The 19,518-nt window shown below is 35.0% G+C and overlaps 11 protein-coding genes and 12 long non-coding RNA genes across 23 annotated transcripts; 10 read left to right on the top strand and 13 right to left on the bottom strand.

The window, feature by feature from the left end:
* Window positions 1–183: 183 nt before the first annotated feature.
* On the bottom strand, window positions 184–1,236 carry SPOM_SPNCRNA.6396. The gene has a single exon (NR_195745.1). It is a non-coding gene; the product is annotated as a non-coding RNA (long non-coding RNA).
* On the top strand, window positions 611–4,235 carry nup120 (nucleoporin, WD repeat Nup120). Its single transcript, NM_001022596.3, has one exon. The coding sequence runs from the start codon at window positions 694–696 to the stop codon at window positions 4,102–4,104; it is 3,411 nt and encodes a 1,136-aa protein (NP_596674.1). The 5' UTR covers window positions 611–693; the 3' UTR covers window positions 4,105–4,235.
* On the bottom strand, window positions 1,501–1,989 carry SPOM_SPNCRNA.6395. Its single transcript, NR_195744.1, has one exon. It is a non-coding gene; the product is annotated as a non-coding RNA (long non-coding RNA).
* On the bottom strand, window positions 2,884–4,463 carry SPOM_SPNCRNA.1656. The gene has a single exon (NR_150551.1). It is a non-coding gene; the product is annotated as a non-coding RNA (long non-coding RNA).
* A 113-nt stretch (window positions 4,464–4,576) lies between these two features.
* Window positions 4,577–8,313, top strand: scp1 (Sre1 cleavage-activating protein Scap Scp1). The gene is made up of 2 exons (NM_001022595.3): window positions 4,577–5,614; window positions 5,672–8,313. The coding sequence occupies exons 1-2, from the start codon at window positions 4,686–4,688 to the stop codon at window positions 8,001–8,003; spliced, it is 3,261 nt and encodes a 1,086-aa protein (NP_596673.1). The 5' UTR covers window positions 4,577–4,685; the 3' UTR covers window positions 8,004–8,313.
* SPOM_SPNCRNA.6394 lies at window positions 5,678–5,975 on the bottom strand. Its single transcript, NR_195743.1, has one exon. It is a non-coding gene; the product is annotated as a non-coding RNA (long non-coding RNA).
* Window positions 5,992–6,964, bottom strand: SPOM_SPNCRNA.6393. The gene has a single exon (NR_195742.1). It is a non-coding gene; the product is annotated as a non-coding RNA (long non-coding RNA).
* SPOM_SPNCRNA.6392 lies at window positions 7,138–8,283 on the bottom strand. Its single transcript, NR_195741.1, has one exon. It is a non-coding gene; the product is annotated as a non-coding RNA (long non-coding RNA).
* Window positions 8,314–8,390: 77 nt separating the features above from the next.
* Window positions 8,391–9,170, bottom strand: SPOM_SPNCRNA.6391. Its single transcript, NR_195740.1, has one exon. It is a non-coding gene; the product is annotated as a non-coding RNA (long non-coding RNA).
* Window positions 8,590–9,979, top strand: mrpl3 (mitochondrial 54S ribosomal protein mL44; the record flags this gene model as incomplete). Its single annotated transcript, NM_001022594.3, has 3 exons — window positions 8,590–9,252; window positions 9,292–9,552; window positions 9,824–9,979. The coding sequence occupies exons 1-3, from the start codon at window positions 8,689–8,691 to the stop codon at window positions 9,977–9,979; spliced, it is 981 nt and encodes a 326-aa protein (NP_596672.1). The 5' UTR covers window positions 8,590–8,688.
* SPOM_SPNCRNA.6390 lies at window positions 9,350–9,949 on the bottom strand. Its single transcript, NR_195739.1, has one exon. It is a non-coding gene; the product is annotated as a non-coding RNA (long non-coding RNA).
* On the bottom strand, window positions 9,975–10,178 carry SPOM_SPNCRNA.6389. Its single transcript, NR_195738.1, has one exon. It is a non-coding gene; the product is annotated as a non-coding RNA (long non-coding RNA).
* On the top strand, window positions 10,065–10,744 carry rpp102 (ribosomal protein P1). Its single transcript, NM_001022593.3, has 3 exons — window positions 10,065–10,145; window positions 10,285–10,524; window positions 10,642–10,744. Exons 1-3 carry the CDS (start codon window positions 10,077–10,079, stop codon window positions 10,663–10,665), a joined length of 333 nt encoding a protein of 110 aa, NP_596671.1. The 5' UTR covers window positions 10,065–10,076; the 3' UTR covers window positions 10,666–10,744.
* trs23 (TRAPP complex subunit Trs23) lies at window positions 10,632–11,346 on the bottom strand. The gene is made up of 2 exons (NM_001022592.3): window positions 11,159–11,346; window positions 10,632–10,953 (listed from the first exon to the last, which is right to left on the bottom strand). The coding sequence occupies exons 1-2, from the start codon at window positions 11,275–11,277 to the stop codon at window positions 10,674–10,676; spliced, it is 399 nt and encodes a 132-aa protein (NP_596670.1). The 5' UTR covers window positions 11,278–11,346; the 3' UTR covers window positions 10,632–10,673.
* A 75-nt stretch (window positions 11,347–11,421) lies between these two features.
* Window positions 11,422–12,854, top strand: ctf1 (cleavage and polyadenylation specificity factor complex subunit Ctf1). Its single transcript, NM_001022591.3, has 3 exons — window positions 11,422–11,464; window positions 11,507–12,456; window positions 12,494–12,854. The coding sequence occupies exons 1-3, from the start codon at window positions 11,434–11,436 to the stop codon at window positions 12,602–12,604; spliced, it is 1,092 nt and encodes a 363-aa protein (NP_596669.1). The 5' UTR covers window positions 11,422–11,433; the 3' UTR covers window positions 12,605–12,854.
* A 224-nt stretch (window positions 12,855–13,078) lies between these two features.
* dad4 (DASH complex subunit Dad4) lies at window positions 13,079–14,398 on the top strand. The gene is made up of 2 exons (NM_001355831.2): window positions 13,079–13,231; window positions 13,291–14,398. The coding sequence occupies exons 1-2, from the start codon at window positions 13,127–13,129 to the stop codon at window positions 13,402–13,404; spliced, it is 219 nt and encodes a 72-aa protein (NP_001343014.1). The 5' UTR covers window positions 13,079–13,126; the 3' UTR covers window positions 13,405–14,398.
* Window positions 13,260–14,603, bottom strand: vti1 (SNARE protein Vti1). Its single transcript, NM_001022590.2, has 6 exons — window positions 14,479–14,603; window positions 14,336–14,441; window positions 14,179–14,289; window positions 13,822–14,073; window positions 13,596–13,657; window positions 13,260–13,520 (listed from the first exon to the last, which is right to left on the bottom strand). Exons 1-6 carry the CDS (start codon window positions 14,502–14,504, stop codon window positions 13,433–13,435), a joined length of 645 nt encoding a protein of 214 aa, NP_596668.1. The 5' UTR covers window positions 14,505–14,603; the 3' UTR covers window positions 13,260–13,432.
* SPOM_SPNCRNA.6388 lies at window positions 14,540–15,360 on the top strand. Its single transcript, NR_195737.1, has one exon. It is a non-coding gene; the product is annotated as a non-coding RNA (long non-coding RNA).
* On the bottom strand, window positions 14,595–16,149 carry vps36 (ESCRT II complex subunit Vps36; the record flags this gene model as incomplete). The annotated part of the gene is made up of 1 exon (NM_001022589.3): window positions 14,595–16,149. One exon carries the CDS (start codon window positions 16,147–16,149, stop codon window positions 14,746–14,748), a length of 1,404 nt encoding a protein of 467 aa, NP_596667.1. The 3' UTR covers window positions 14,595–14,745.
* On the top strand, window positions 15,495–16,006 carry SPOM_SPNCRNA.6387. Its single transcript, NR_195736.1, has one exon. It is a non-coding gene; the product is annotated as a non-coding RNA (long non-coding RNA).
* A 616-nt stretch (window positions 16,150–16,765) lies between the features above and the next one.
* On the top strand, window positions 16,766–17,932 carry mnh1 (protein mago nashi). The gene is made up of 7 exons (NM_001022588.3): window positions 16,766–16,833; window positions 16,880–16,917; window positions 16,970–16,996; window positions 17,069–17,122; window positions 17,174–17,237; window positions 17,280–17,367; window positions 17,437–17,932. Exons 1-7 carry the CDS (start codon window positions 16,808–16,810, stop codon window positions 17,581–17,583), a joined length of 444 nt encoding a protein of 147 aa, NP_596666.1. The 5' UTR covers window positions 16,766–16,807; the 3' UTR covers window positions 17,584–17,932.
* SPOM_SPNCRNA.1655 lies at window positions 17,778–18,888 on the bottom strand. The gene has a single exon (NR_150550.1). It is a non-coding gene; the product is annotated as a non-coding RNA (long non-coding RNA).
* Window positions 18,218–18,994, top strand: rpa43 (DNA-directed RNA polymerase I complex subunit Rpa43). Its single transcript, NM_001022587.3, has 3 exons — window positions 18,218–18,498; window positions 18,605–18,803; window positions 18,870–18,994. The coding sequence occupies exons 1-3, from the start codon at window positions 18,231–18,233 to the stop codon at window positions 18,922–18,924; spliced, it is 522 nt and encodes a 173-aa protein (NP_596665.1). The 5' UTR covers window positions 18,218–18,230; the 3' UTR covers window positions 18,925–18,994.
* The last annotated feature ends 524 nt before the right edge of the window (window positions 18,995–19,518 follow it).

Below are 19,518 nucleotides of genomic sequence, written 5' to 3'. Positions count from 1 at the left end.
GTAATTTACAATTTAACGTATGGTTGAAAATATTACATGTTTTATTTACTAAGAATTTGCAAAATTTAAAAATAAACAAAACTAGAAAATTAGAAAACTATTTTATTAAAAAAGATTGAAAGGCTGTAAATTAAGACCCTAAAGATGAGTACTGTTAATTTAAATAGATTTAATCTCTTAAAACAACAGCTAAAAAGTTACAGGTATACAAAAAATAATAAAAAAAACTAACAATAATCTAAGAAAGGCTTCTGATATCTTGAAGATCTTTTACTGTTGTATGTAATTTCACAAATAAAATAGAGAATCCATTTAAGCTCTTGAGTTTTAAATGAATATTTGATTCCTTTTTTATTATTATGAATACAAAGGAATTGCTCGATTAATAAAAACTATCAAATTGTTTAGCTTTCTTCATCCACAATCAAATGATTCTATTTTATTAAGGAACTTAATCTTCAAGAAGAAAATTCAGTTTTACATTCCATCTCCCTCTACCCTAAAAAGCTAAAGAATTACAAATATACTCGTATTTACGCGTTTCTCATAAATTCGTTGTAGGACTGGCCTGTCTTACGCTAACTCGTGTAGGTCGTTGTCTACGATACTCAACCAGAACTGCCCCCTATTGTTAGCTATTTGTTTGGTATTTCTACTGGTATTACCGCTACCAGTAAAAAATAAAATCAAAATATGAATGAATTAAAGCATGCGGTAGTTCCGATAGACTTACAATCTTTTTGTCTGGAAGGAACTTTGGCGTTGTGGGTTCCAGCTCTCGAAAACGACTCGGAAGACGATTCTGAAGCTATAGAAACAGCTGATGATAATGAAAAACTTTTTAAAAAGGAATGTGTAGCATATGATGCAGGTGTTTATACCTCAAATAAAAGCAAAGGTTCACAAACTTTACGATGGAGTATATTCCAAAACAGAACACTCACTATCTTTGATGTTTCATTAAATTCTAAGAAGGAGCCTTTATCAAAATTTAATGTGAAAATTCATTTTCCATCCAACGTAATGAAGGACGGTGTAGCTTTCTCGTTCAGTGAGCATTCCGACACGACCATTATATATGCTATTACTCACGCTCGCGTTTTGTATTATATTAGATTATCTAAAACTTGGTTCCAATTACCGGACGCTCGCTTAGACGACGATTGGTGTCTTTGTTACCGACCAATATCCTTTCTGAATCAAAAACCCGATTTAATGGCCGCAATTAGCACGTCTGAAATTTGTGTAAGCTTTTTCAATGGAGGTTTAACAAAGATTATATTAAATCCAAAAGACGCTAGTCACTACGAACAGCATATTGATGATTCTAGTTATTTGTTTTCCCTAAAAAAATATCTATCACTTCAGGCATTTAAGGCAGATTACCGCTCTCCTAATACTATTATTTCAATGATTTTTTTGTCTACCTATAATGTTCTTGTGATGCTATCGCTTGACTATAAGTTAAAAGTTTTGGATTTGTCTACTAATCAATGCGTCGAAACCATTGAACTGTCACAGACTATACTTCCTCTACAATCCTTTCCTTATTTAACTTCAGATCACACCACTAATTCTTTCATCGCTCTGTATTACCCAGATAATTCTCATGGCTCTTTTTCAATTTACAAACTTAACGCAAACGCCCACTCTTTTAAATTAAATGTTGTCATCGAGAAGGGCATAATTCCTCCTTCTTTACCAGACGATGAGTTCATACCATGGATGCTTTCTGATTTTCAACTGATATCGTCAGAGGGCTCTCAATCTAAATTTTTGCTCATTATTGCTTGGAAAAGCAACTTAAATACCGTTATCCAAAAATGCAACCTTAGTCTAGATCAGGACGAGAGTTTTTCATGCGTTTGGAGTCACTCTTTGGATAGCTTTTCCCTCATAGAAAAAACCTTTTTTGACGTTCCAACAAACATGTCGTCTGGGGATATCTCAGAGATTTGGCTACAACACATTTTTGCACATAATACATCTATTGAGTCTATACAAGTTGCTCTTTTAAGCTTTCAAAACAGCTCCTCGCAAGTTTCAAAAAATAAACTGGATAAATTTGGCGCACTTACTATAAGTGAACTTAAAAATGCCGTTTTGTCGTCTATAGTTTCAACGATCCAAATAGAGCCAAATTCAGATTTAACTGGATACGATTATTATGAATATAAGCGGCTATTATATAATGAATGGGAAAGGTTTGCGAAACTTGTTGCATATCTGGATCATTTTGGAGATGAAATATTAAGTATTAACTTCGATCCTTCGAACGCTGTTACATATATCAATTATGCAAATAAAGTGGCTTTTATTAGGGATCCTTATCTCATTGAATCCTTTGACGAAGAGCCGTTGACCAAATTAATTAGTTCCCTTGAAACAGATGATCCTTCTCTAATTGAAGGTTATCAAATTCTGGATCTTGGTAGGAGTTTACATTCCTGTATGTCATTTTCTACTTTATCTGAAATTAGATACTCATTACGAGAACTAGTCCAGGATTTGCCATCTTATTCTTTATTTGATACATTGTGGGTATTTTATGACAAGCACATATATCCCAACGTCGATCCAGATTATATCAGTACTTTAATTGATACTCTAGTTTCTCTTGAAAACCCGATGCGCGACATTGATTCTCTTATCCAACGCTTAAGAAGTTTCGATATTTACAACCATTCCGCTCAATCCCCTTCCTTATTTTTGTGTGCATCGGTAGCACGGGTTTTGGACAGTATTTTGAAAAAGTTTCAAGTCTCTATTGAAGGATTTATTTTTCTACTTTCTTTGATAACTAGCCAGCAGGATTATGAGTTACAATCCAAATTTGCAGGATGTGATAAATTATTTCTTTCTTTACTAGAAGATTGGCGTCTTGTGAGTTTTCTTTTAGAGAATTCTGCACTTTTGCTAGAAAAATTTGAGGAGGAGGATGTTGATTCAACAAACTGTAATTTAAATACTATGGAAGCTTTAGCAAGTGTTAACACAGCCCTTCAGTTTTTTTCCGCTTTGAATTATTCCGAATGTTTCTCAGAAAGCCAAATTTCACCTTTACATGCTACCGTGATATCGTCTTTGTCGGCAATCTTTATAAGGGACGATACGGAAAATGATCTGGTCACTGAACTTGTAGAAAAGTTGTTTCTATTCAAACAATATAATGCATGTATGCAATTAATAGGGTGGCTTAACTCTGACCCAATTGCAGTCTACTTGAAAGCACTTATTTATCTCAAATCGAAAGAAGCTGTTAAGGCTGTCCGATGTTTCAAGACTACTTCTCTAGTCCTTTACTCACATACTTCTCAATTCGCAGTTTTACGGGAGTTTCAAGAAATTGCTGAAAAATACCACCATCAGAACCTATTATCGTGTTATTACCTTCATCTATCAAAAAAGCTGTTCGAGGAGAGTGCATATATAGATGCATTAGAATTTTCTTTATTAGCAGATGCCTCGAAAGAGACTGACGACGAAGATTTGTCTATTGCAATTACCCATGAGACTTTAAAAACCGCTTGTGCAGCAGGAAAGTTTGACGCTGCTCACGTTGCATTGATGGTTTTATCCACTACGCCTTTGAAAAAGTCATGTTTACTAGACTTTGTAAATCAATTAACGAAACAAGGTAAAATAAATCAGCTTCTAAATTATTCAATGCCAACGTTAAGACAGGACGTCGACAATTTGCTTGAGCGAAAGGCCTTTCAAATGATTAACGTTGAATCACAACCATGCTGGTATAATATTTTGTTTAGTTGGCGGTATAAACATCAAAACTATCGAGACGCAGCAGCAATTATTTATGAAAAACTGAGCCGGTATATCTCTACTACAGAATTAATTGGAAAAAAGGAGAGAACTTTTATAATAGAACATTATTTGATTGTTTTGAACACTCTGGAGTTGCTTCCGAAAGAAGATACATGGATTCTTGTGACAGACATGTCCGTGGACAAGGAACCTGACCCTAACTTTCTTCCACAAAAATTACTTACTCTAGATGCAATTGTAGCAGAATATCACTTACAGTTGAAGGATGTCGCTGTTCAAGTTACAGCTGAAATGTCATCGGCCATGAATATCGATTTATAAAGGCAACAAAGAATTATTTACGCAGCTTAACCTTCTCATTTAGAAAAATCCAGAAAAAAAGCAATATGCTTGGCAGAGTTTTAGTAATTAAATCATCTTTAGTTTCATTGAGGCGATGGGTAGCCATAAATAACTAACTTCTTTCTATAAAATTAAATTCTGAATATAAATATACTTTCGATAGCATTGGTATTTACATATCTTTAACGAATTATAATTCCGACCTTTTTGCTGCAGCTTGCCGCAGTTTGCTAATTAGTGTTGTCCGTTGGGAAATATTGTTGAGATACGGCTAGTATCGGCAGAATGTTGGAACCAACAATAATTATATATTTGAATTTTTATTTCCTTATTTTATAACATTTTTTTGAAACTTTTGGTTTCAGATTAAATAATTCTCTATTAATAATAGTGTACGGAAATTGCACGCCGTGTGCCCGAATTTAAATTTGTCGGGTCCCGAAGGAATGTACAAAACACCAAGACCTGCGAAAACTGATTCTCAGTGAATTGGGTATATCGGTCTTGTAAAGATCTAATTAATGAACGTTTACCAATGTTATTGAACTGAAAATATCGTTATGAGGATTTTTACTCTTGGAAAAGGCCGAATTTCACGAGGGTATGCTCGGCAAGTTAACCCTTCATTATTTGCCAAGTACAGCTACTGTATTGCCAATAATCCTTGGTATTTCATTCTTGTGTTTACTCTTTTATCAATCACAGGTATATATTCGTCGTTGGTAGCGTATCAGCAATCCCTTTACGATCAATCATTAGCTAGATGGTCGGCTTGGTATGCCGAGAGCATCAATGCTGAAGCAAATGTTATTACGAAACAACTCTATCTTTTAGGAACGAACACATCAGTGTTTTCCGAAGACTATCTTTCAAACGCGTATCGTTGGGAAACAAGCTTCCATCAATATTTGGCGGAATACGGGTATCCTTGCATAAGAGATGAAAAATCCTGTGTAACTATTTCTCCAATACCAAAATATTATGGTAAGGTTGATCCTGTAGCTCAATATTCATATACTAAAGGGCTTCCTGAAAATGAGCGTGAAGTGAACAAGCTTAGGAATGATACAATAGCCGAAGGTTTTGACTCGCTTAGTGCTTTTGTGATTACTTACTTTTTAAAGCCTGAACAAGTCGATACTTTTCATGTTGTTTTAAAGAAATTTATTTCCGAAACTCCTAATCTATATGCAAGTTTACTTGATACATCCCCTACCACTGTCGTAGCACGTATTCCTGACCTTACTGTTATTTACAGATGGTACCTATGGGTTGGGTTTGGAGTCGGACTTTTTGCATATTTGTATTTGTCACTTGTGCGGTTGCATGATATTCGTGCTAAATTTGGTCTTACAGCGACTATATTTATTCAAAGCGGTACTGCCTACTTCTCTACCTGTTCTTTGCTGTATTTCTTTGAAAGAACGGGCCCCATATGTCCATGGCCTATGGCTTACTATATTATCATATTTATGGACATTGAAAACTCGTAAGTTTTTTTGCTATACTTCGTCATTATGTGAACGTTTTATTACTAACTTATCAGATTTCGACTTTTACGCGCAGTAATCGCTTCTCCTCAGACGAAGCGTGTTCCTTCTCGTATAATGGAAGGGTTTTCTAGTACTATTATTGCCTCCTTTTCATCCTTACTTAAGAAGTTATTGACTCTTTTTGTCTTGAGCTTCTTTGTTTATCCTCTGGTGCAGGAGTTTTGTTTGTTTCTTGCCTGTTCTTTCGTCGTTAGTTTTTTACTGCATGGAAGTTTTTTTCTAGCGGTCCTAAGTGTCGATATACGTCGTTTGGAGTTGCAAGATTTTTTAGATTCAAACTCTTCTAATCGAAACTCAAAATGGTGGGTTCCGTATCTAGAATACGTAAGATTCATGTGGTCTCCATGGATTATCGATAATCTTGGTACTGTTTCATTTCATATGTACGTTATTTATTTACAACTCCAATCCAGTACAGATATCAATGGGTCTTGGAGATTAGCATCTCCTAACATTCGCTTTCTCATTACGTTATATCATCGTTTAGGCCGTATTTTACGAGAACGAAAGTTATTTCCACTGATTACGACCGGTTGGTTTGGTGACCCCACTTTTTTAGAAGCATTAAAAGAGAAGACGATGGCGGAAAACCTTGTTATTGCTTTGTATCGACCAGTTATTCTTGACACTGTTAACCGTCGTGATTACACTAATGTCTACAACTCGTTTCATGACCGGAGAGTATGGAGATGGTCAACATTTTTCAGCATACTGTTCGCAATTGATTTTGCGGTTGGGTTGCTTGTTAAAGCACTTTTGCGAGGCTGGTCTGACCATGACGAGCTTTCAACCGATACAACATTACATGAGGAAAAATTCAGAATAGAACCCGTTCCTGTTCATCATCAGCTTGACATTTTAAAAATTGCTGTATCTGAAAACTATAAGACGTTTGCCTCCGTCGGGTTAGATAGGTGTCTTGTAGTTTGGGATTTACGTCAATGGTGTACAAAGCTTGTACTTTCAAAAGAACAAATGCCCAGGACGTTAAAAGCAATAGCTTTAGATCCTCAGGGAAACTACGTTTCGTTGTTCTCAAAGGATACTTTATTCATTCTGAATGTAGAATCTCCTTGCTTGATGCTTCAACATTCCTATCACTGTAAGCCAAATAGCAAATTAAACGTGTTCTGGATGCCGGGTACGCATAAAGATGATGAATGGAAAAACTTTGAGCTAGTGGTTGTTGAAAGCTCAGGCGAAATTCAGGTTTTTAGTCTGACTATTGAAATTGAAGGTGCAGATATAGCTTTGGTTGAAAAGTTTCAATTAAGTTCTCCGATTATTAAATCAATAAGTATCGTTTCACCCACGGCTAATAGAATTGCTTGTTTGACTGAATCCGGTGAAGTGACTGTATATTCTAAAAAAGGACCCGTCTGGTCCCCAAAGATTTTATCTCAAAACAAAAATTATCTAACAGAAACAAAAAAAGATATTTATGGAATTGCAATGGCGGACATTTTGTTTCTTGCTCGAGATAGTGGTGTCGACATGATTGACCTTAAAAACGATGAACTATTACATTCCTTTACACTGCCGCCGATAAAAGTAAACACTTTTTCAGTTGGCGTGAGTAACAGTCGATTTGTTAATGGACAGTTTAGAGTGTCATCAATATCGTTTTGTTTTACTCACGCTGTTACCGAAAAGGTTCTTTATTATTACTACGGTAATGAATGTAATGAGTCTTATATTATATTGAATAAATGGGATCAACAGCCAAATCTTGTGGACGTACACGATCCTGATAATTCGCTGGCTTGCTTGACCTTTGATGAACTACAAGAAAATATCCATGAAGTCGAAGATGCTAGTGAATGTGTAATGAGCTCAGATGGACTCTACATATTTGGCATGCGAAGAAAAAGTTCATCGGGGATTTGTCCAACAGCAGATGAGAAAAACGAAGATAATGGTTTTACTCTTCGTAACCGAAAGTTGCGAACTGGCCATTACAATTGGACGTCTTATGTACCCCTTCTAGATTCTTATATGCAAGACATGGAACACAAAAAAAATACGCATAGTGGTGGTGAAACCCAGGTATGGGAAGTTTGGATGTACTCTCAATCTGAAAAGAAGCACCGCTGCAAATCTTTAAAGATGTATAATTCTTTAATTATTGCAGACCCTGGACCTTCTCTTGCAGTCTCTGATAGATGCGTAGCCATTGTTCTAGGTAATTACGTTGCACTAGTCGGCTATGGAAGTGAAATCTTTCGTGATTTTTACCAAATCAGAAATTCCGATGAGATGGACAGAATTTTACGTCGCAAAAGAAAAAATTTACAGAGAAAAAGATCGGGGACCATCGGATGTTAAAATTAGTACTTCTTGTTTATTAGCCCTATGTTGATGTGCATATATATATGTATATATAGCTGCGATACCGTTTGCTAGCATGTCATGGTTGTCGGGATTGTTATAAGACCACTTTAGGGCTTATCATTCGTTCTTGAATAAGAAATATGTGCTTCCATTGTGTTTTAACTATTTAATATCTACCCAATTATTTTGTTAGCATTTGCAAGCCGGCCTTGCTAATGTCACGAGACACTTAACGTTTGTGGGAAGTTGCTGATTCTGTTAGTATTTTTAATAATTTATGAAATGTTTTTTTTTTCGTTCATAACTATTCTAACATGTGGATTAAAATTAAAGATGTTGTTTATAATTATTTTTTTTTTTATATTGTAAATTAGGAAGACAACAACACTAATTTTAATGTTCAGAAGTTTATGGTTTGTATCCATGAGGTTCATGCAACTAAACTAGGATGGATTTACTAAAAAATTTGTATTTGTTTTGTTTATAGTAGATTTTTCTTAATAAACTAATCCCAATGTTAAAGACAATTAGCCAAAATTCGTTTTGAATTTCTGGAACGCGTACCCACTTCTTAAAAGTTATCTTCCGCCTATTTTACCTCAACCTGTTTAATAACCACCTTAACGACTATTGTATGCTGCATACATACAGTTTATAATTAATTGTAACTAAAAATACCATGTCGTTTATAAGCAGATCAACAACGACCTTTCGGAGGAGCATATCTATGAAAGACTATGCGAGGGTTCGGTGGTACAGTAACAGCGGCAAATCGTTGATCGAAAATATTCTTTCATCCAAAATTGCAATCTCAAAAGTTTATACCCTTAAAAAAAGAATTGGACTTCCTGAAAGTTATCCAATGAAAGTTCTTGTTCAAGCACTGATCGATAAGACTGTTGTTCAAAACCCCCAATATTCTAACGAAAAACTCTGGTCAATAGGGAAAGTGTTTGGTGATTTCTATGTTCTTGAATACATTAAGTGCAAATACCCCAGGCTGCCGGAGGAAGCAGTTCATGGCATGCAAAATGGGTGGATGGGCTCAAAGGCTTTGAGTCAGTTAGCAACTATCTGGGGTCTTGAAGTACAGAGAAGAGAAGAAGGTTTACAAGAGTCATTTGGAAAAGTTTTAGCGAAGCGTGCTGACCCTGAAATGCTGAGGAAGCCTGGTGAAATTTACAAAGATGAGGCAGCGCGAAGAGCCATTTTAGCAATTTTGGGCGGAGTTTACCTACATCAAGTAAGAAATTTTTATCAGTGTTTACTAATGTTTTTACAGGGATTTAATGATACTAAAAAATTTATTAATGACCACATCTTATCTAAACAATTAGACCCAAGAACAATGTTACAATTGCAATGGCCTCGGCGTCAACTATCTCGTTTATGTAAAAGGCTTTCATTAAAGGAACCAGTCTATCGCATTATAGCCGAGACGGGAAGAAAAAGCAGAGAACCTGTTTTTGTCATTGGAGCCTACAGTGGGCATCACCTCTTGGGACAAGGTCAAGCCAGCAGTCTAAATTTGGCTGAGCAACAGGTATGTAATTGCGAATAATGACTTCCAAATTATTGAAAGTTCACTTATAAGTTTTCTTCATGCTTATGAGATTTGGCTTGCAGTAAATATTGCCGCGATGTTGTATCGTAACACTCCACGATACACAAGGGTCATGTTCTTAAGTGCTGTAATTTACTTCTTTTTATTATTAAGGAACTGTACTACAACTTTGGTCTTCAGCATCAATTTATTTGGAAATATATTATTATTTGAAACACCATCAATATGAACCCTAATACTAACTTTATAGGCGGCATATAACTCTCTTATTTCGTATTATATTCACTCACCGCCGTTTCGCCAACTTCCAAGTGATTACTTAGAAGTCAACGATGGAAAAATCCCAAAAGCCTCTGAACCATACACCTCTATACCATTAGTATCTCACGGCCAACTTGTAATATAATTTATAGTAGGTTAGGGTTTGGGCAAATAAAACAGTCACACTACTTTACACAGCAATAGGCACAACAAATCAATAAGATATCTTTACCAACACCAAAATGTCTGCCTCCGAACTTGCTACAAGTTACTCTGCTCTCATCTTGGCCGACGAGGGTATTGAGATCACCGTAAGTTAACACATTTATGGAGGTGCACGCGTTGTACACATAGAGTCATCAAAAATGATTACTGAAATCCTACCACATTAAATAATGACGCGTCATCATGTAGATTTTGCCTAAAGGGGATTATTAACAGTATTTCTAGTCAGATAAACTCTTGTCTTTGACTAAGGCTGCCAACGTCGATGTTGAGCCTATCTGGGCAACCATCTTTGCTAAGGCTTTGGAGGGCAAGGACTTGAAGGAACTCCTTTTGAACATTGGCTCTGCTGCTGCCGCTCCTGCTGCTGGTGGCGCCGGTGCTCCTGCCGCTGCTGCTGGTGGTGAAGCCGCTGCTGAAGAACAGAAGGAAGAGGCTAAAGAAGAAGAGGAGTCTGATGAAGATGTAAGTATAAAATAGCGGTAGTAATTACTACAACTAGTGTTAAGTTATTTTTACTCATTATTTATTCCTTACTATATTGTTATTTTATTACGCAATTAGGTACTAACTTTTTTATAGATGGGATTCGGATTGTTTGATTAAAATTTTTGTCAATGAGAATCTATGTATCTTTTTAATTGTTCATCAAATAGCTGGCATTTGATTGGCATCTCTAAAGTGTAGAAAGGATTTTTGAGTACATAGTCGGAGTAAAGTTCATAAAACTTTTGTAATTGTAATCTGGCGTTTGTGGTTTTCTTTTCTGTAAATAACACAAATTTCATCCCTGTATGTGTTTGCAAAATATGCATGTTGAATGTTCCTGCTTCCAATAGTTGAATTCCGCTTGATCCTGGTAGCGGACTGATCTGAGTGGAAATGGCATGTACACTATCTCAGTGGTTAATAACATATCATTGAATTTCACAAGTCTGTTTTCTTCAACATAAACTCAAGCGGCACTAGTAATAAAAAATTCATGAAGCACAAGGATATCAAAAACAAGTAATAAATTTAAATTTGATAACTTCGATGTAATAAAGGGTAGAATTTCATCAATTTGATTAGGCTTCTACGTTATTTCCATTGTACTTACCCATGAATTGTCCCTGCCAAAACCAAATATTCGTTAGGTGTTAAAGCCGTTGGTGATGAGCCAAACTCTCTTTGAAAAATCAATGAACCGGCTCTATTGATGATGATTAATGCATGCATAGGTATATGAGTATTAATGATATTTAAATAGATAAATATGAGTTGAAAATTAGCAGCCTTTCGCTGTGCGTAGGAACAAGCTTTGATTTAAGTAGTAGTAGTAGTAGTAGCAGTACGTTGGTTGAATGGGCAAAACCGAAAGACGCGACTACCAGCATGTCGATGACAGCCGGGAATGTCGTATTTGGTAATAATTCTTTAAATATTCGGTTTTGCTAATCTAATTTAGTTGGTAACATTCCATATGATGTTTCGGAACAGCAAATGACTGAAATCTTTAATCAAGTTGGACCAGTAAAGACTTTCAAACTTGTACTTGATCCGGAAACAGGTAGTGGGAAGGGTTATGGGTTTTGTGAGTTTTTTGATAGTGAGACTACCGCTATGGCTGTACGAAAGTTAAATAATTCCGAATTAGGACCTCGTAAGATTCGTGTCGAGTTTCCATCAAATGATCCCAGAAGGAATCAAAGTTATGAATATACGGAGCGTACTGATAGATACATGGAACAGCAAAATGCTCATGAAAGTTCTTATAATTCCCGTTTTATTCCTCCTGTTTTGCATTCAACATCTTCCCTGCCTGCTTCACAAGGAGGTGGGATGCCAAGTCCTGCTATTTATTCGTCGTCAATGGCTACTAATCTTAATAAAAATATAAATTCTACTTCTGTTCCTGCTTATAATTTTCACAACAGTATGACCTCCGACTTTGATTCTGCCAGTCAACCCCATACAGATGCATACAATGCAAGAACCTTTCAGTATAATAAATCTTCACAAAACAAAGGGGATTACACTTCCGGGACTTCTATATCGAATCCGACTTCTATCCCATTGGCCCCGTCTGTCGTTCAGGTACTATCTACCTTCTCAGCTCAGGAACTTCTCAATATGTTGTCCAAACTTCAGACTGTAGTTCATATAGCACCAGAAGAGGCACGACGACTTCTAATTGCTAATCCTGCTTTACCATACGCCGCCTTTCAAGCTATGTTGCTGATGAACTTAGTTGACGCAAATGTCTTACAACAAGTAGTAGTCGCAGTGAAGAATAAAAACATGCATCAACCAGCTTCAGCAACTTCCTCTCCTCCTTCTGTTCCCCAAAAAATACCTTCTAGTAACCATAAAAGTCAACAAGCGAATGGTTCAGATCAGGGCAATGAAGGGAAGCGGGTACGTTTTTTTTTTTTTTTTTGCACTAACAAAACAGATGGCCCTCATACAACAATTGTTGGCTCTTACCCCAGAGCAAATTAACGCATTACCTCCTGCACAAAGGGATCAAATTCTTAGCATTCGTCGGCAGCATTTTCGACAGTAAGTCTAATTTTAGTAATATCAAGAGATTAAATATTAGCATTTGACCAAGTACTTAAATTTGGTGTGCAAGATAATTTATTTACAACACTATAAACCATATCCTAGCACTGATACCTTTTCATACTACACACTTCTTTATACTATTCGGATGTTTTGCTTCTCATAAATATTTGTTTCTATACGCGTTATGGAGGGCTATTTCTTGGATCCTTTATTCAATATCCTTTTATAAAAATTTACTCAATCAATATTTCATATTAAAATTTATTATTTTTTATATTTTAAACTGCCCTTTTGATCGTAAATATATTATAAAAATGTAGGTGGTAACATCAACTGATACTTCTCAAATAAATATGCAACTCATAAATTCCCAAAAAGTTCAATTTCTTAAAAAAAATTTAGATCACAGGTTTAAAATTGTAGTTCAATTTTTCCAACTACGAAGTGTCAGCACTGGCTCATGCAAGCTTCCAAGTACAGACTACATAATTACAGTTTAGGAAATTGAAAACCATCGAAAATGAATAATCCTATGGAAGAACAGCAAAGCGCATTATTAGGAAGGATCATAAGTAATGTAGAAAAGCTGAATGAAAGTATTACAAGACTCAATCATTCATTACAGGTAAGATTACGACGTCAAATATTTGTGTACATATCAACTTTCCGCTGACATTCTTAAAGCTAATTAATATGTCTAATATGAATGTTGAGCTAGCTAGTCAAATGTGGGCGAATTATGCAAGAAACGTAAAATTCCACTTGGAAGAGACCCATACGCTTAAAGATCCCATCTAAAGTTATATGATGTTCTTTAATATTTGTGCTAACGAAATTTGCTATAAAGCACAAGCAAAATTAATATAACAAGGATTGCAATTATTGCTGTCGTGAAAAATCTGTTCATGGCAAGTCTTTAAAATGAGTTAGTATAAAAGATCATTACATGACGATTCATATCACTATAATAATGTCTATCTGTGTCCTACCTTCTTGCCATTGTCTTCAGAGTTCTTAAACTTCGATCAAGGTGTCCAGACGTATCTCCAAGCTAATTTGGTTAACAAATCTCAAAGAAATTTATACATAGCATAAAAGAAAACTATATTTTTAAACCATGGAGCTAATAAGCTTGGCTAAGATATGCGTATAAATCGCGCATTTTATCTTATCAATCATAGTGATTCATTTATCTATTTTGCAATAATTACTTACCATCTCTAAAGAATGCTCCAATTGATTTCTTTGACCATGAAGATCACGAAGAATGCTAGCACCAATGCCTTCAGTCTCATTCGCAATCCGTTGTGATTCAAGAAGACGCTGTGAAGATTGCTCAAGTCTATTTGTTCCTTGTAACAAACGAGTTCTTTGGTCATAATCTTGATCACTTGCAATATAATCACCGGATGTTTCATCCCTATTTCCAAAAAGGGCTTTCCTATCTGATTTGCCAATTTCTTCCTTCTAAACGAGAAAATTGTTAGTATGAATTTGGTAAATAAAAGTAGATTGTCTCATAGTAATTTCTGTAAAGCTTCAAAAGAAGAATGTTCGATATAGCTAACTTACCAGGTGTCTACGCCACTCCTCCAAAGTTGAACGATAACTACGAATTCTTCCATTTACGAGACCTCTTTCAGAAGTAGGGATACCGGTAATTTCAATTTCCATTTGACCAATCTGCAAGTTAGCCACTTTTTTAAAAACACAAATTATTCCAACATACTACTTCATCAATTTCATTTAAAAGTCTCTGACATGATTGAATAACAGAGTTCTCACCACTTTTACTTAAATCATTAAGTTTTTCTTCGATATCTGCTCGAAGCAAGCTAATTATTAGTAAACTTGTAATGGTATTAGACATACCGATATTCTTGCTCGTACGTCTCCATATTTAACAATTATTAATATTGATATATTAGATTTCTTGAAACTATCGTGTAAACAGTTTCTCAAATGAATTAAAAATAAAATAGGTGTAGGTTAAGATTAAATGGTTACGTTGGGAATCGAATACCCATAACAGGTAGTCATATTAATTAAGGCGTGTGTAGAGAGGAATCTACTAAAGCGAAAGAAAAATACAATGTTAAAAGGAATGAATATTAATTAGATAGTGTACAGTTATTATTCCTATGATTCATCAAACCATTTAGTCAATTCTTCTGATAATTCGTCAAATTCGTTTTTCCAGTATAGTAAGCTAGAACCAGATTCTTCATAAACATCACGTACAATGTAACCGTCCATCTCAGCTTGATAAAGTCTTTCTAACGTTACACCAATGGACCAATGCAACCTCATTGCACATTTCAAAGCCGTAGTGCTAGGATTCATAACTTCCAATATAGCGGACAAAAGTTTTCCTGAATGATTAGAAGTTTTTAATTGAAAAAGGATAAGCCCAGAGTTCATTTTGGACGTTGTTATACCAACCTCCATGGAATCTATTAGTTCACAAGCCTTCACAAATCTGGTCGGAGGAATCAGGTTTGCTTTTCTTGACCGATTATAGATGGCCCAAGCCTGGGTCATGGTAACCGTATCGGTATCAGCTTTTAACCTTGTGCGTAAAACTTCTGAGATACTTTTACATAGTTCAATATCATACAATCGAGAATTAGCCGAAACAGGAACATTATCTAAATGATTTCCTCGTAACACTCCTAACTGATTCGATTTGTTTAAAAGCTGCTGTACCTTGTCAGACTGTTGAGTGCCGGTCAGCCCATCCATCTTTTCAGCAAATTGGTCAGCCAGAGACATAGTATCTTTCGCTAAAGAAAAAAAAGCATCTAAATCTTGAAACGCATGTACTAAGGTACGTCCATTTTTGGCTAATTGCATCTCATGAGATTGCTCAAGATCATGAATACCACCCATTCGCAAAGACTTTTCAAGGATGGCCTTCCTCAGAACTTTAGTATCATATTTATTCGAGTATCTTTGTTTTTCTATTTCATCTGTTTCAGATTTGATAGCTTCGTAAAACTTGGATGAACCCGAGCCTCTAAACGAGAGTTGTATAAGCTGGTTTCTATCGACATTTTTTAATTGATTGCCGCAAATTTCACAAGTATTCAGATCCGGATAATTTTGAAAAGTACACGCGGTGCATAATCCTTGAGAAAAACGCGCATCTGATTTCGGCTTTATAATAGTAAATCGGTTAGCAACTCCACAGTTTCTACAAGGATTAATGGGATCACCCACATTGATAAATGTACAAATTTTGCAAGCCCATGACTTTTCCACATGTCGCAGAGAAAGGCGAATTTTTGGGGAGGAGCGAAAATACCTAGAGGTATGCTGTACATCTCTTATATCGGAGATTTTAATTTTTAATGAATTCTTTTTAGGATCTACTGAATCTACGTAGAAGATGTGTTTTTTTGTCAAATATAATGTTCCATTATTATGACGAAAACTTTTCTCATCTCCGAAGTATAAACCTACCTGGTCTTGAACTAGCAAAATTTCTTCTGAAGGATCCAAAACCGGTAGATTAGAAGGGGTTGTTTCTAAATAAAAGGCCATATTAGAAGGAGAGATTAACCAAAATGATAATTGTCAAGTGAATTAAAACTTATATAACATGTCATGTGCCTTGGTTAACTAGTCGAGACCAACAATTGATTTGAGATAATCTGTGAGTACGACTTTCGCTTTATTTAGCTACCTTTAAAAAAAATATTTTTGGATGACAGCTGTGAATGTCGATATATAAATAACATAAATGAAGCCTGTCAAAAGCTCGATTTAATATGTTACAATAAAAAAATCAAACCGTAGTCTTAATAAAAAACAACCCAAGGATCACAAACTAGCGATAAAAGATGCAACAGTGCCAGAATAACTTTTGTAAATGCAGTGAAATAAGTCGTGGAACGTTAAAAGGTCCCAGAAAAATAACTTGTCAAGATTTAACCTGAATTTGGAAAAAGCCTTTAAGGAATTAAAAGACTTTGATTTACAGATATAGACTTAGCAGTCAATATATAATGTCAACGAATTCATCAAAGATACACTGTATATTGAATTACCCACGAACTTTGATTGTCGAGCTCCAAAAATTGGATGCACTAGTGTATTGTGTTATTTAAAATAGTGAATCACTATATGCTTCGTATCTTTGACCAAGAGTTTACCTCTCAGCAGTAGTCATCGAAGCCATCATATTCCTATTTGCTCGAAAATGAGTGATTTTTATGTTCGATACTAGTATGCAAAAAAGCTGTAAATAGTTTTGAATGCTAACTGACTGAAGCTCGGGACACCATGGTCGATTCGGACACGAGTTCTTGGGTACGCGATAATATTAGACGCAAGGTCGCGCAGCTAACCAAACATTTGCTAGAATTCGATTATCATAGTGATGGGCTAGGTATGAATAGAGTCAACAATTTTCTGATTCATATTAGCAACAGTGGTTTGACATGAATACTAATTCAATTAGCTAGATACGCAAACAATTCTAACTATCGGAACGATTCGTTAATCCGAAAGGAGAGTATGTTTTAGTACTACATTTCTGTTCGATCGTATTAACAAAGCCTTAAAGTGTTCGTCAGTGAGCTTGTTTTAAAAGAAGTTCAACGTATTGTAGATGACAGTGAGATCATAAAGCAAGTCATTTCTTTCAATTTTTTATACTAACTACTATTTAGAGAATCAGATGAAAGTTGGCCACCTGAAAATAAAGATGGTAAGCAGGAACTTGAAATTCGTATGAATGGAAAACACATCATGTTTGAAGTAAGATTGCTCTTCATTTGGCATAAATATATTCATTCTAGATACTTTTAAGCTAATATAAACTACTAGACCTGTAAACTTGGAAGTTTGGCAGACGTTCAAAATAGTGATGATCCAGAAGGGCTAAAAGTTTTCTACTACCTAATTCAAGATTTAAAAGCATTGTGCTTTAGTCTCATCTCCCTAAATTTTAAGCTCCGACCTGTTAAAAACTAGATGCATTCCATTTTCTTATATATTAGGGCGAAAAAGTTTTATGTGAAACATTGGTTTACTATTTGGGTTTGATTACCTTTGTTTCGTTTCTAAATGTACAGTCTCAAAGCTGAAAAACGTTCGAGCTTTAGGAAGGAATTTCAGTTTTTATGCTAAATTAACCGTATTGCACTTTTAATTCCATATCATAAGCGGTTAAGAATTGACTATTTATTTGGGAACATCTTAGAATATGGCAACCATTCCATGGTAGTCGCGTTACAAAATCTTTTTTTCAATAAGATATCAAAAAAATCTTGAAATAATTTTAGCTATATTAAATAGACACTATTTGTATAGTAATGAGCGATTCACTTATTTTGTCTCAATAATATTCTTCATTTAAATAAGAGAAAAAAAAGGTAAAGTATTTCTTATTGTAATTAAAAAAAAAATTTCAATGTCTTGAGCACTGTAGTGACATGGTGTCATTTACAGAATTGGCATTTCTATTGATGCCATAGTATCGCCTATTTAGCTGTTAACCTTTCTCGAAGACATGATATGTTATATATGACCTTGGTTGATCAATTGAAGAGCTTTGTTTACCCTTGAACATATCTGTAAAACTGGATGCAGTCGATGAAGGAAATTTGCGTTCCGCCAACATGCCGGATTTATCACTCTACAAACAGACTGTAGATTTATACCTTTCCATTGCTCCTGGACACAGCAGGGATCCTTTAAATGCTATTCAGGAGCATATGGATAGTATGATTCTTAGCAAACTCCCAAGAATCAATGGAATAGTGTTGGCGTACGACAATATTCGATTCCTGGAAAAAAGTGCAAAGGTCATGTATGACTCCCCATTCTCCTTTATATGGGTCCGTGTAGACGTTTTAGTATTTTCTCCCAAAAAAGGCGATTGTTTAGGTATGAAATGCTTAGAAATTCGAGATTCTATGATGGATTTGTATCATGATAATTCAGTCGTGCAAAATTTTATACCAACTCCAAAATAAATGCTAACTATCACTAGAAGGAAAAATTAATTTAGTCAGTCCAAGTCATATTGGTCTATTAATTTTGGGTATTTTTAATGCATCTATTCCGCGAAAATCTATACCTAAAGATTGGATTTTTATTGAGCCCGATACTACGGAAGAACAAGGTCGTTGGAAGACAAATGATGGAAATATTCTGGAGCCTGGTAAAGATTTGGAGTTTGTAGTAGATGGGTATGTCGTAAACTATATACTGTTTTAACTAAAGTTTGATTAAATTATGACTAACAGTTAATCTAGTATACAAAGAGAAGCTGGGTTGACTATGGTTCAAGGGACGCTAGCAAATTCATAATAAGTATTTATATTCAAAATACAAAAGGATTGGTTACTTATGATTATGGATATTTGCCTAAGAAATTCCGGTTTATAGAATCGCGCTAAAACTAAACAGTAAGTTATTTTGAAGCGGTGTGTATGTACTTTCAATTGTATGATTTTATAAAAGTAGGCAATTGTTGATTTAAGCTTAAGGAATGAAATGAATGATAATTCATAGTTATCTTTTTTCTAGACTTTTGATTTCATCTAGTGATACTCTCATTTTCAATTTGTTGCATATAGACATTGAATGCTTTCCACAACCCAAGCGTTTGGAACTATTTATTTATAAATTCGACAGTTTAATATAACTTATGGACAGCCAGTTAGCCTGCAATTTATTGACAAAATAATTGGTTAAAATCTTCAAAAAGCACTATTTGATTTAATACGTCAGGTGAAGGATTAATATCTTCTTTAAATAAATCGAGATCTACTTATAACACATCAATGCTTAGACAAATAAGCTTAAGTTTTATTACCACGTTTGTTTTTCTGTATTTTAATAATAACATCAATAATAAAATTTTTTCAATTATCTCAAATTGATCATTAAGCAATATGAATT

Source organism: Schizosaccharomyces pombe, assembly GCF_000002945.2.
Source record: "Schizosaccharomyces pombe strain 972h- genome assembly, chromosome: II".
Taxonomy (NCBI): domain Eukaryota; kingdom Fungi; phylum Ascomycota; class Schizosaccharomycetes; order Schizosaccharomycetales; family Schizosaccharomycetaceae; genus Schizosaccharomyces; species Schizosaccharomyces pombe.
The sequence above is the reverse complement of the archived record's forward strand: the minus strand, read 5'-3'. Positions and strand labels throughout refer to the sequence as shown.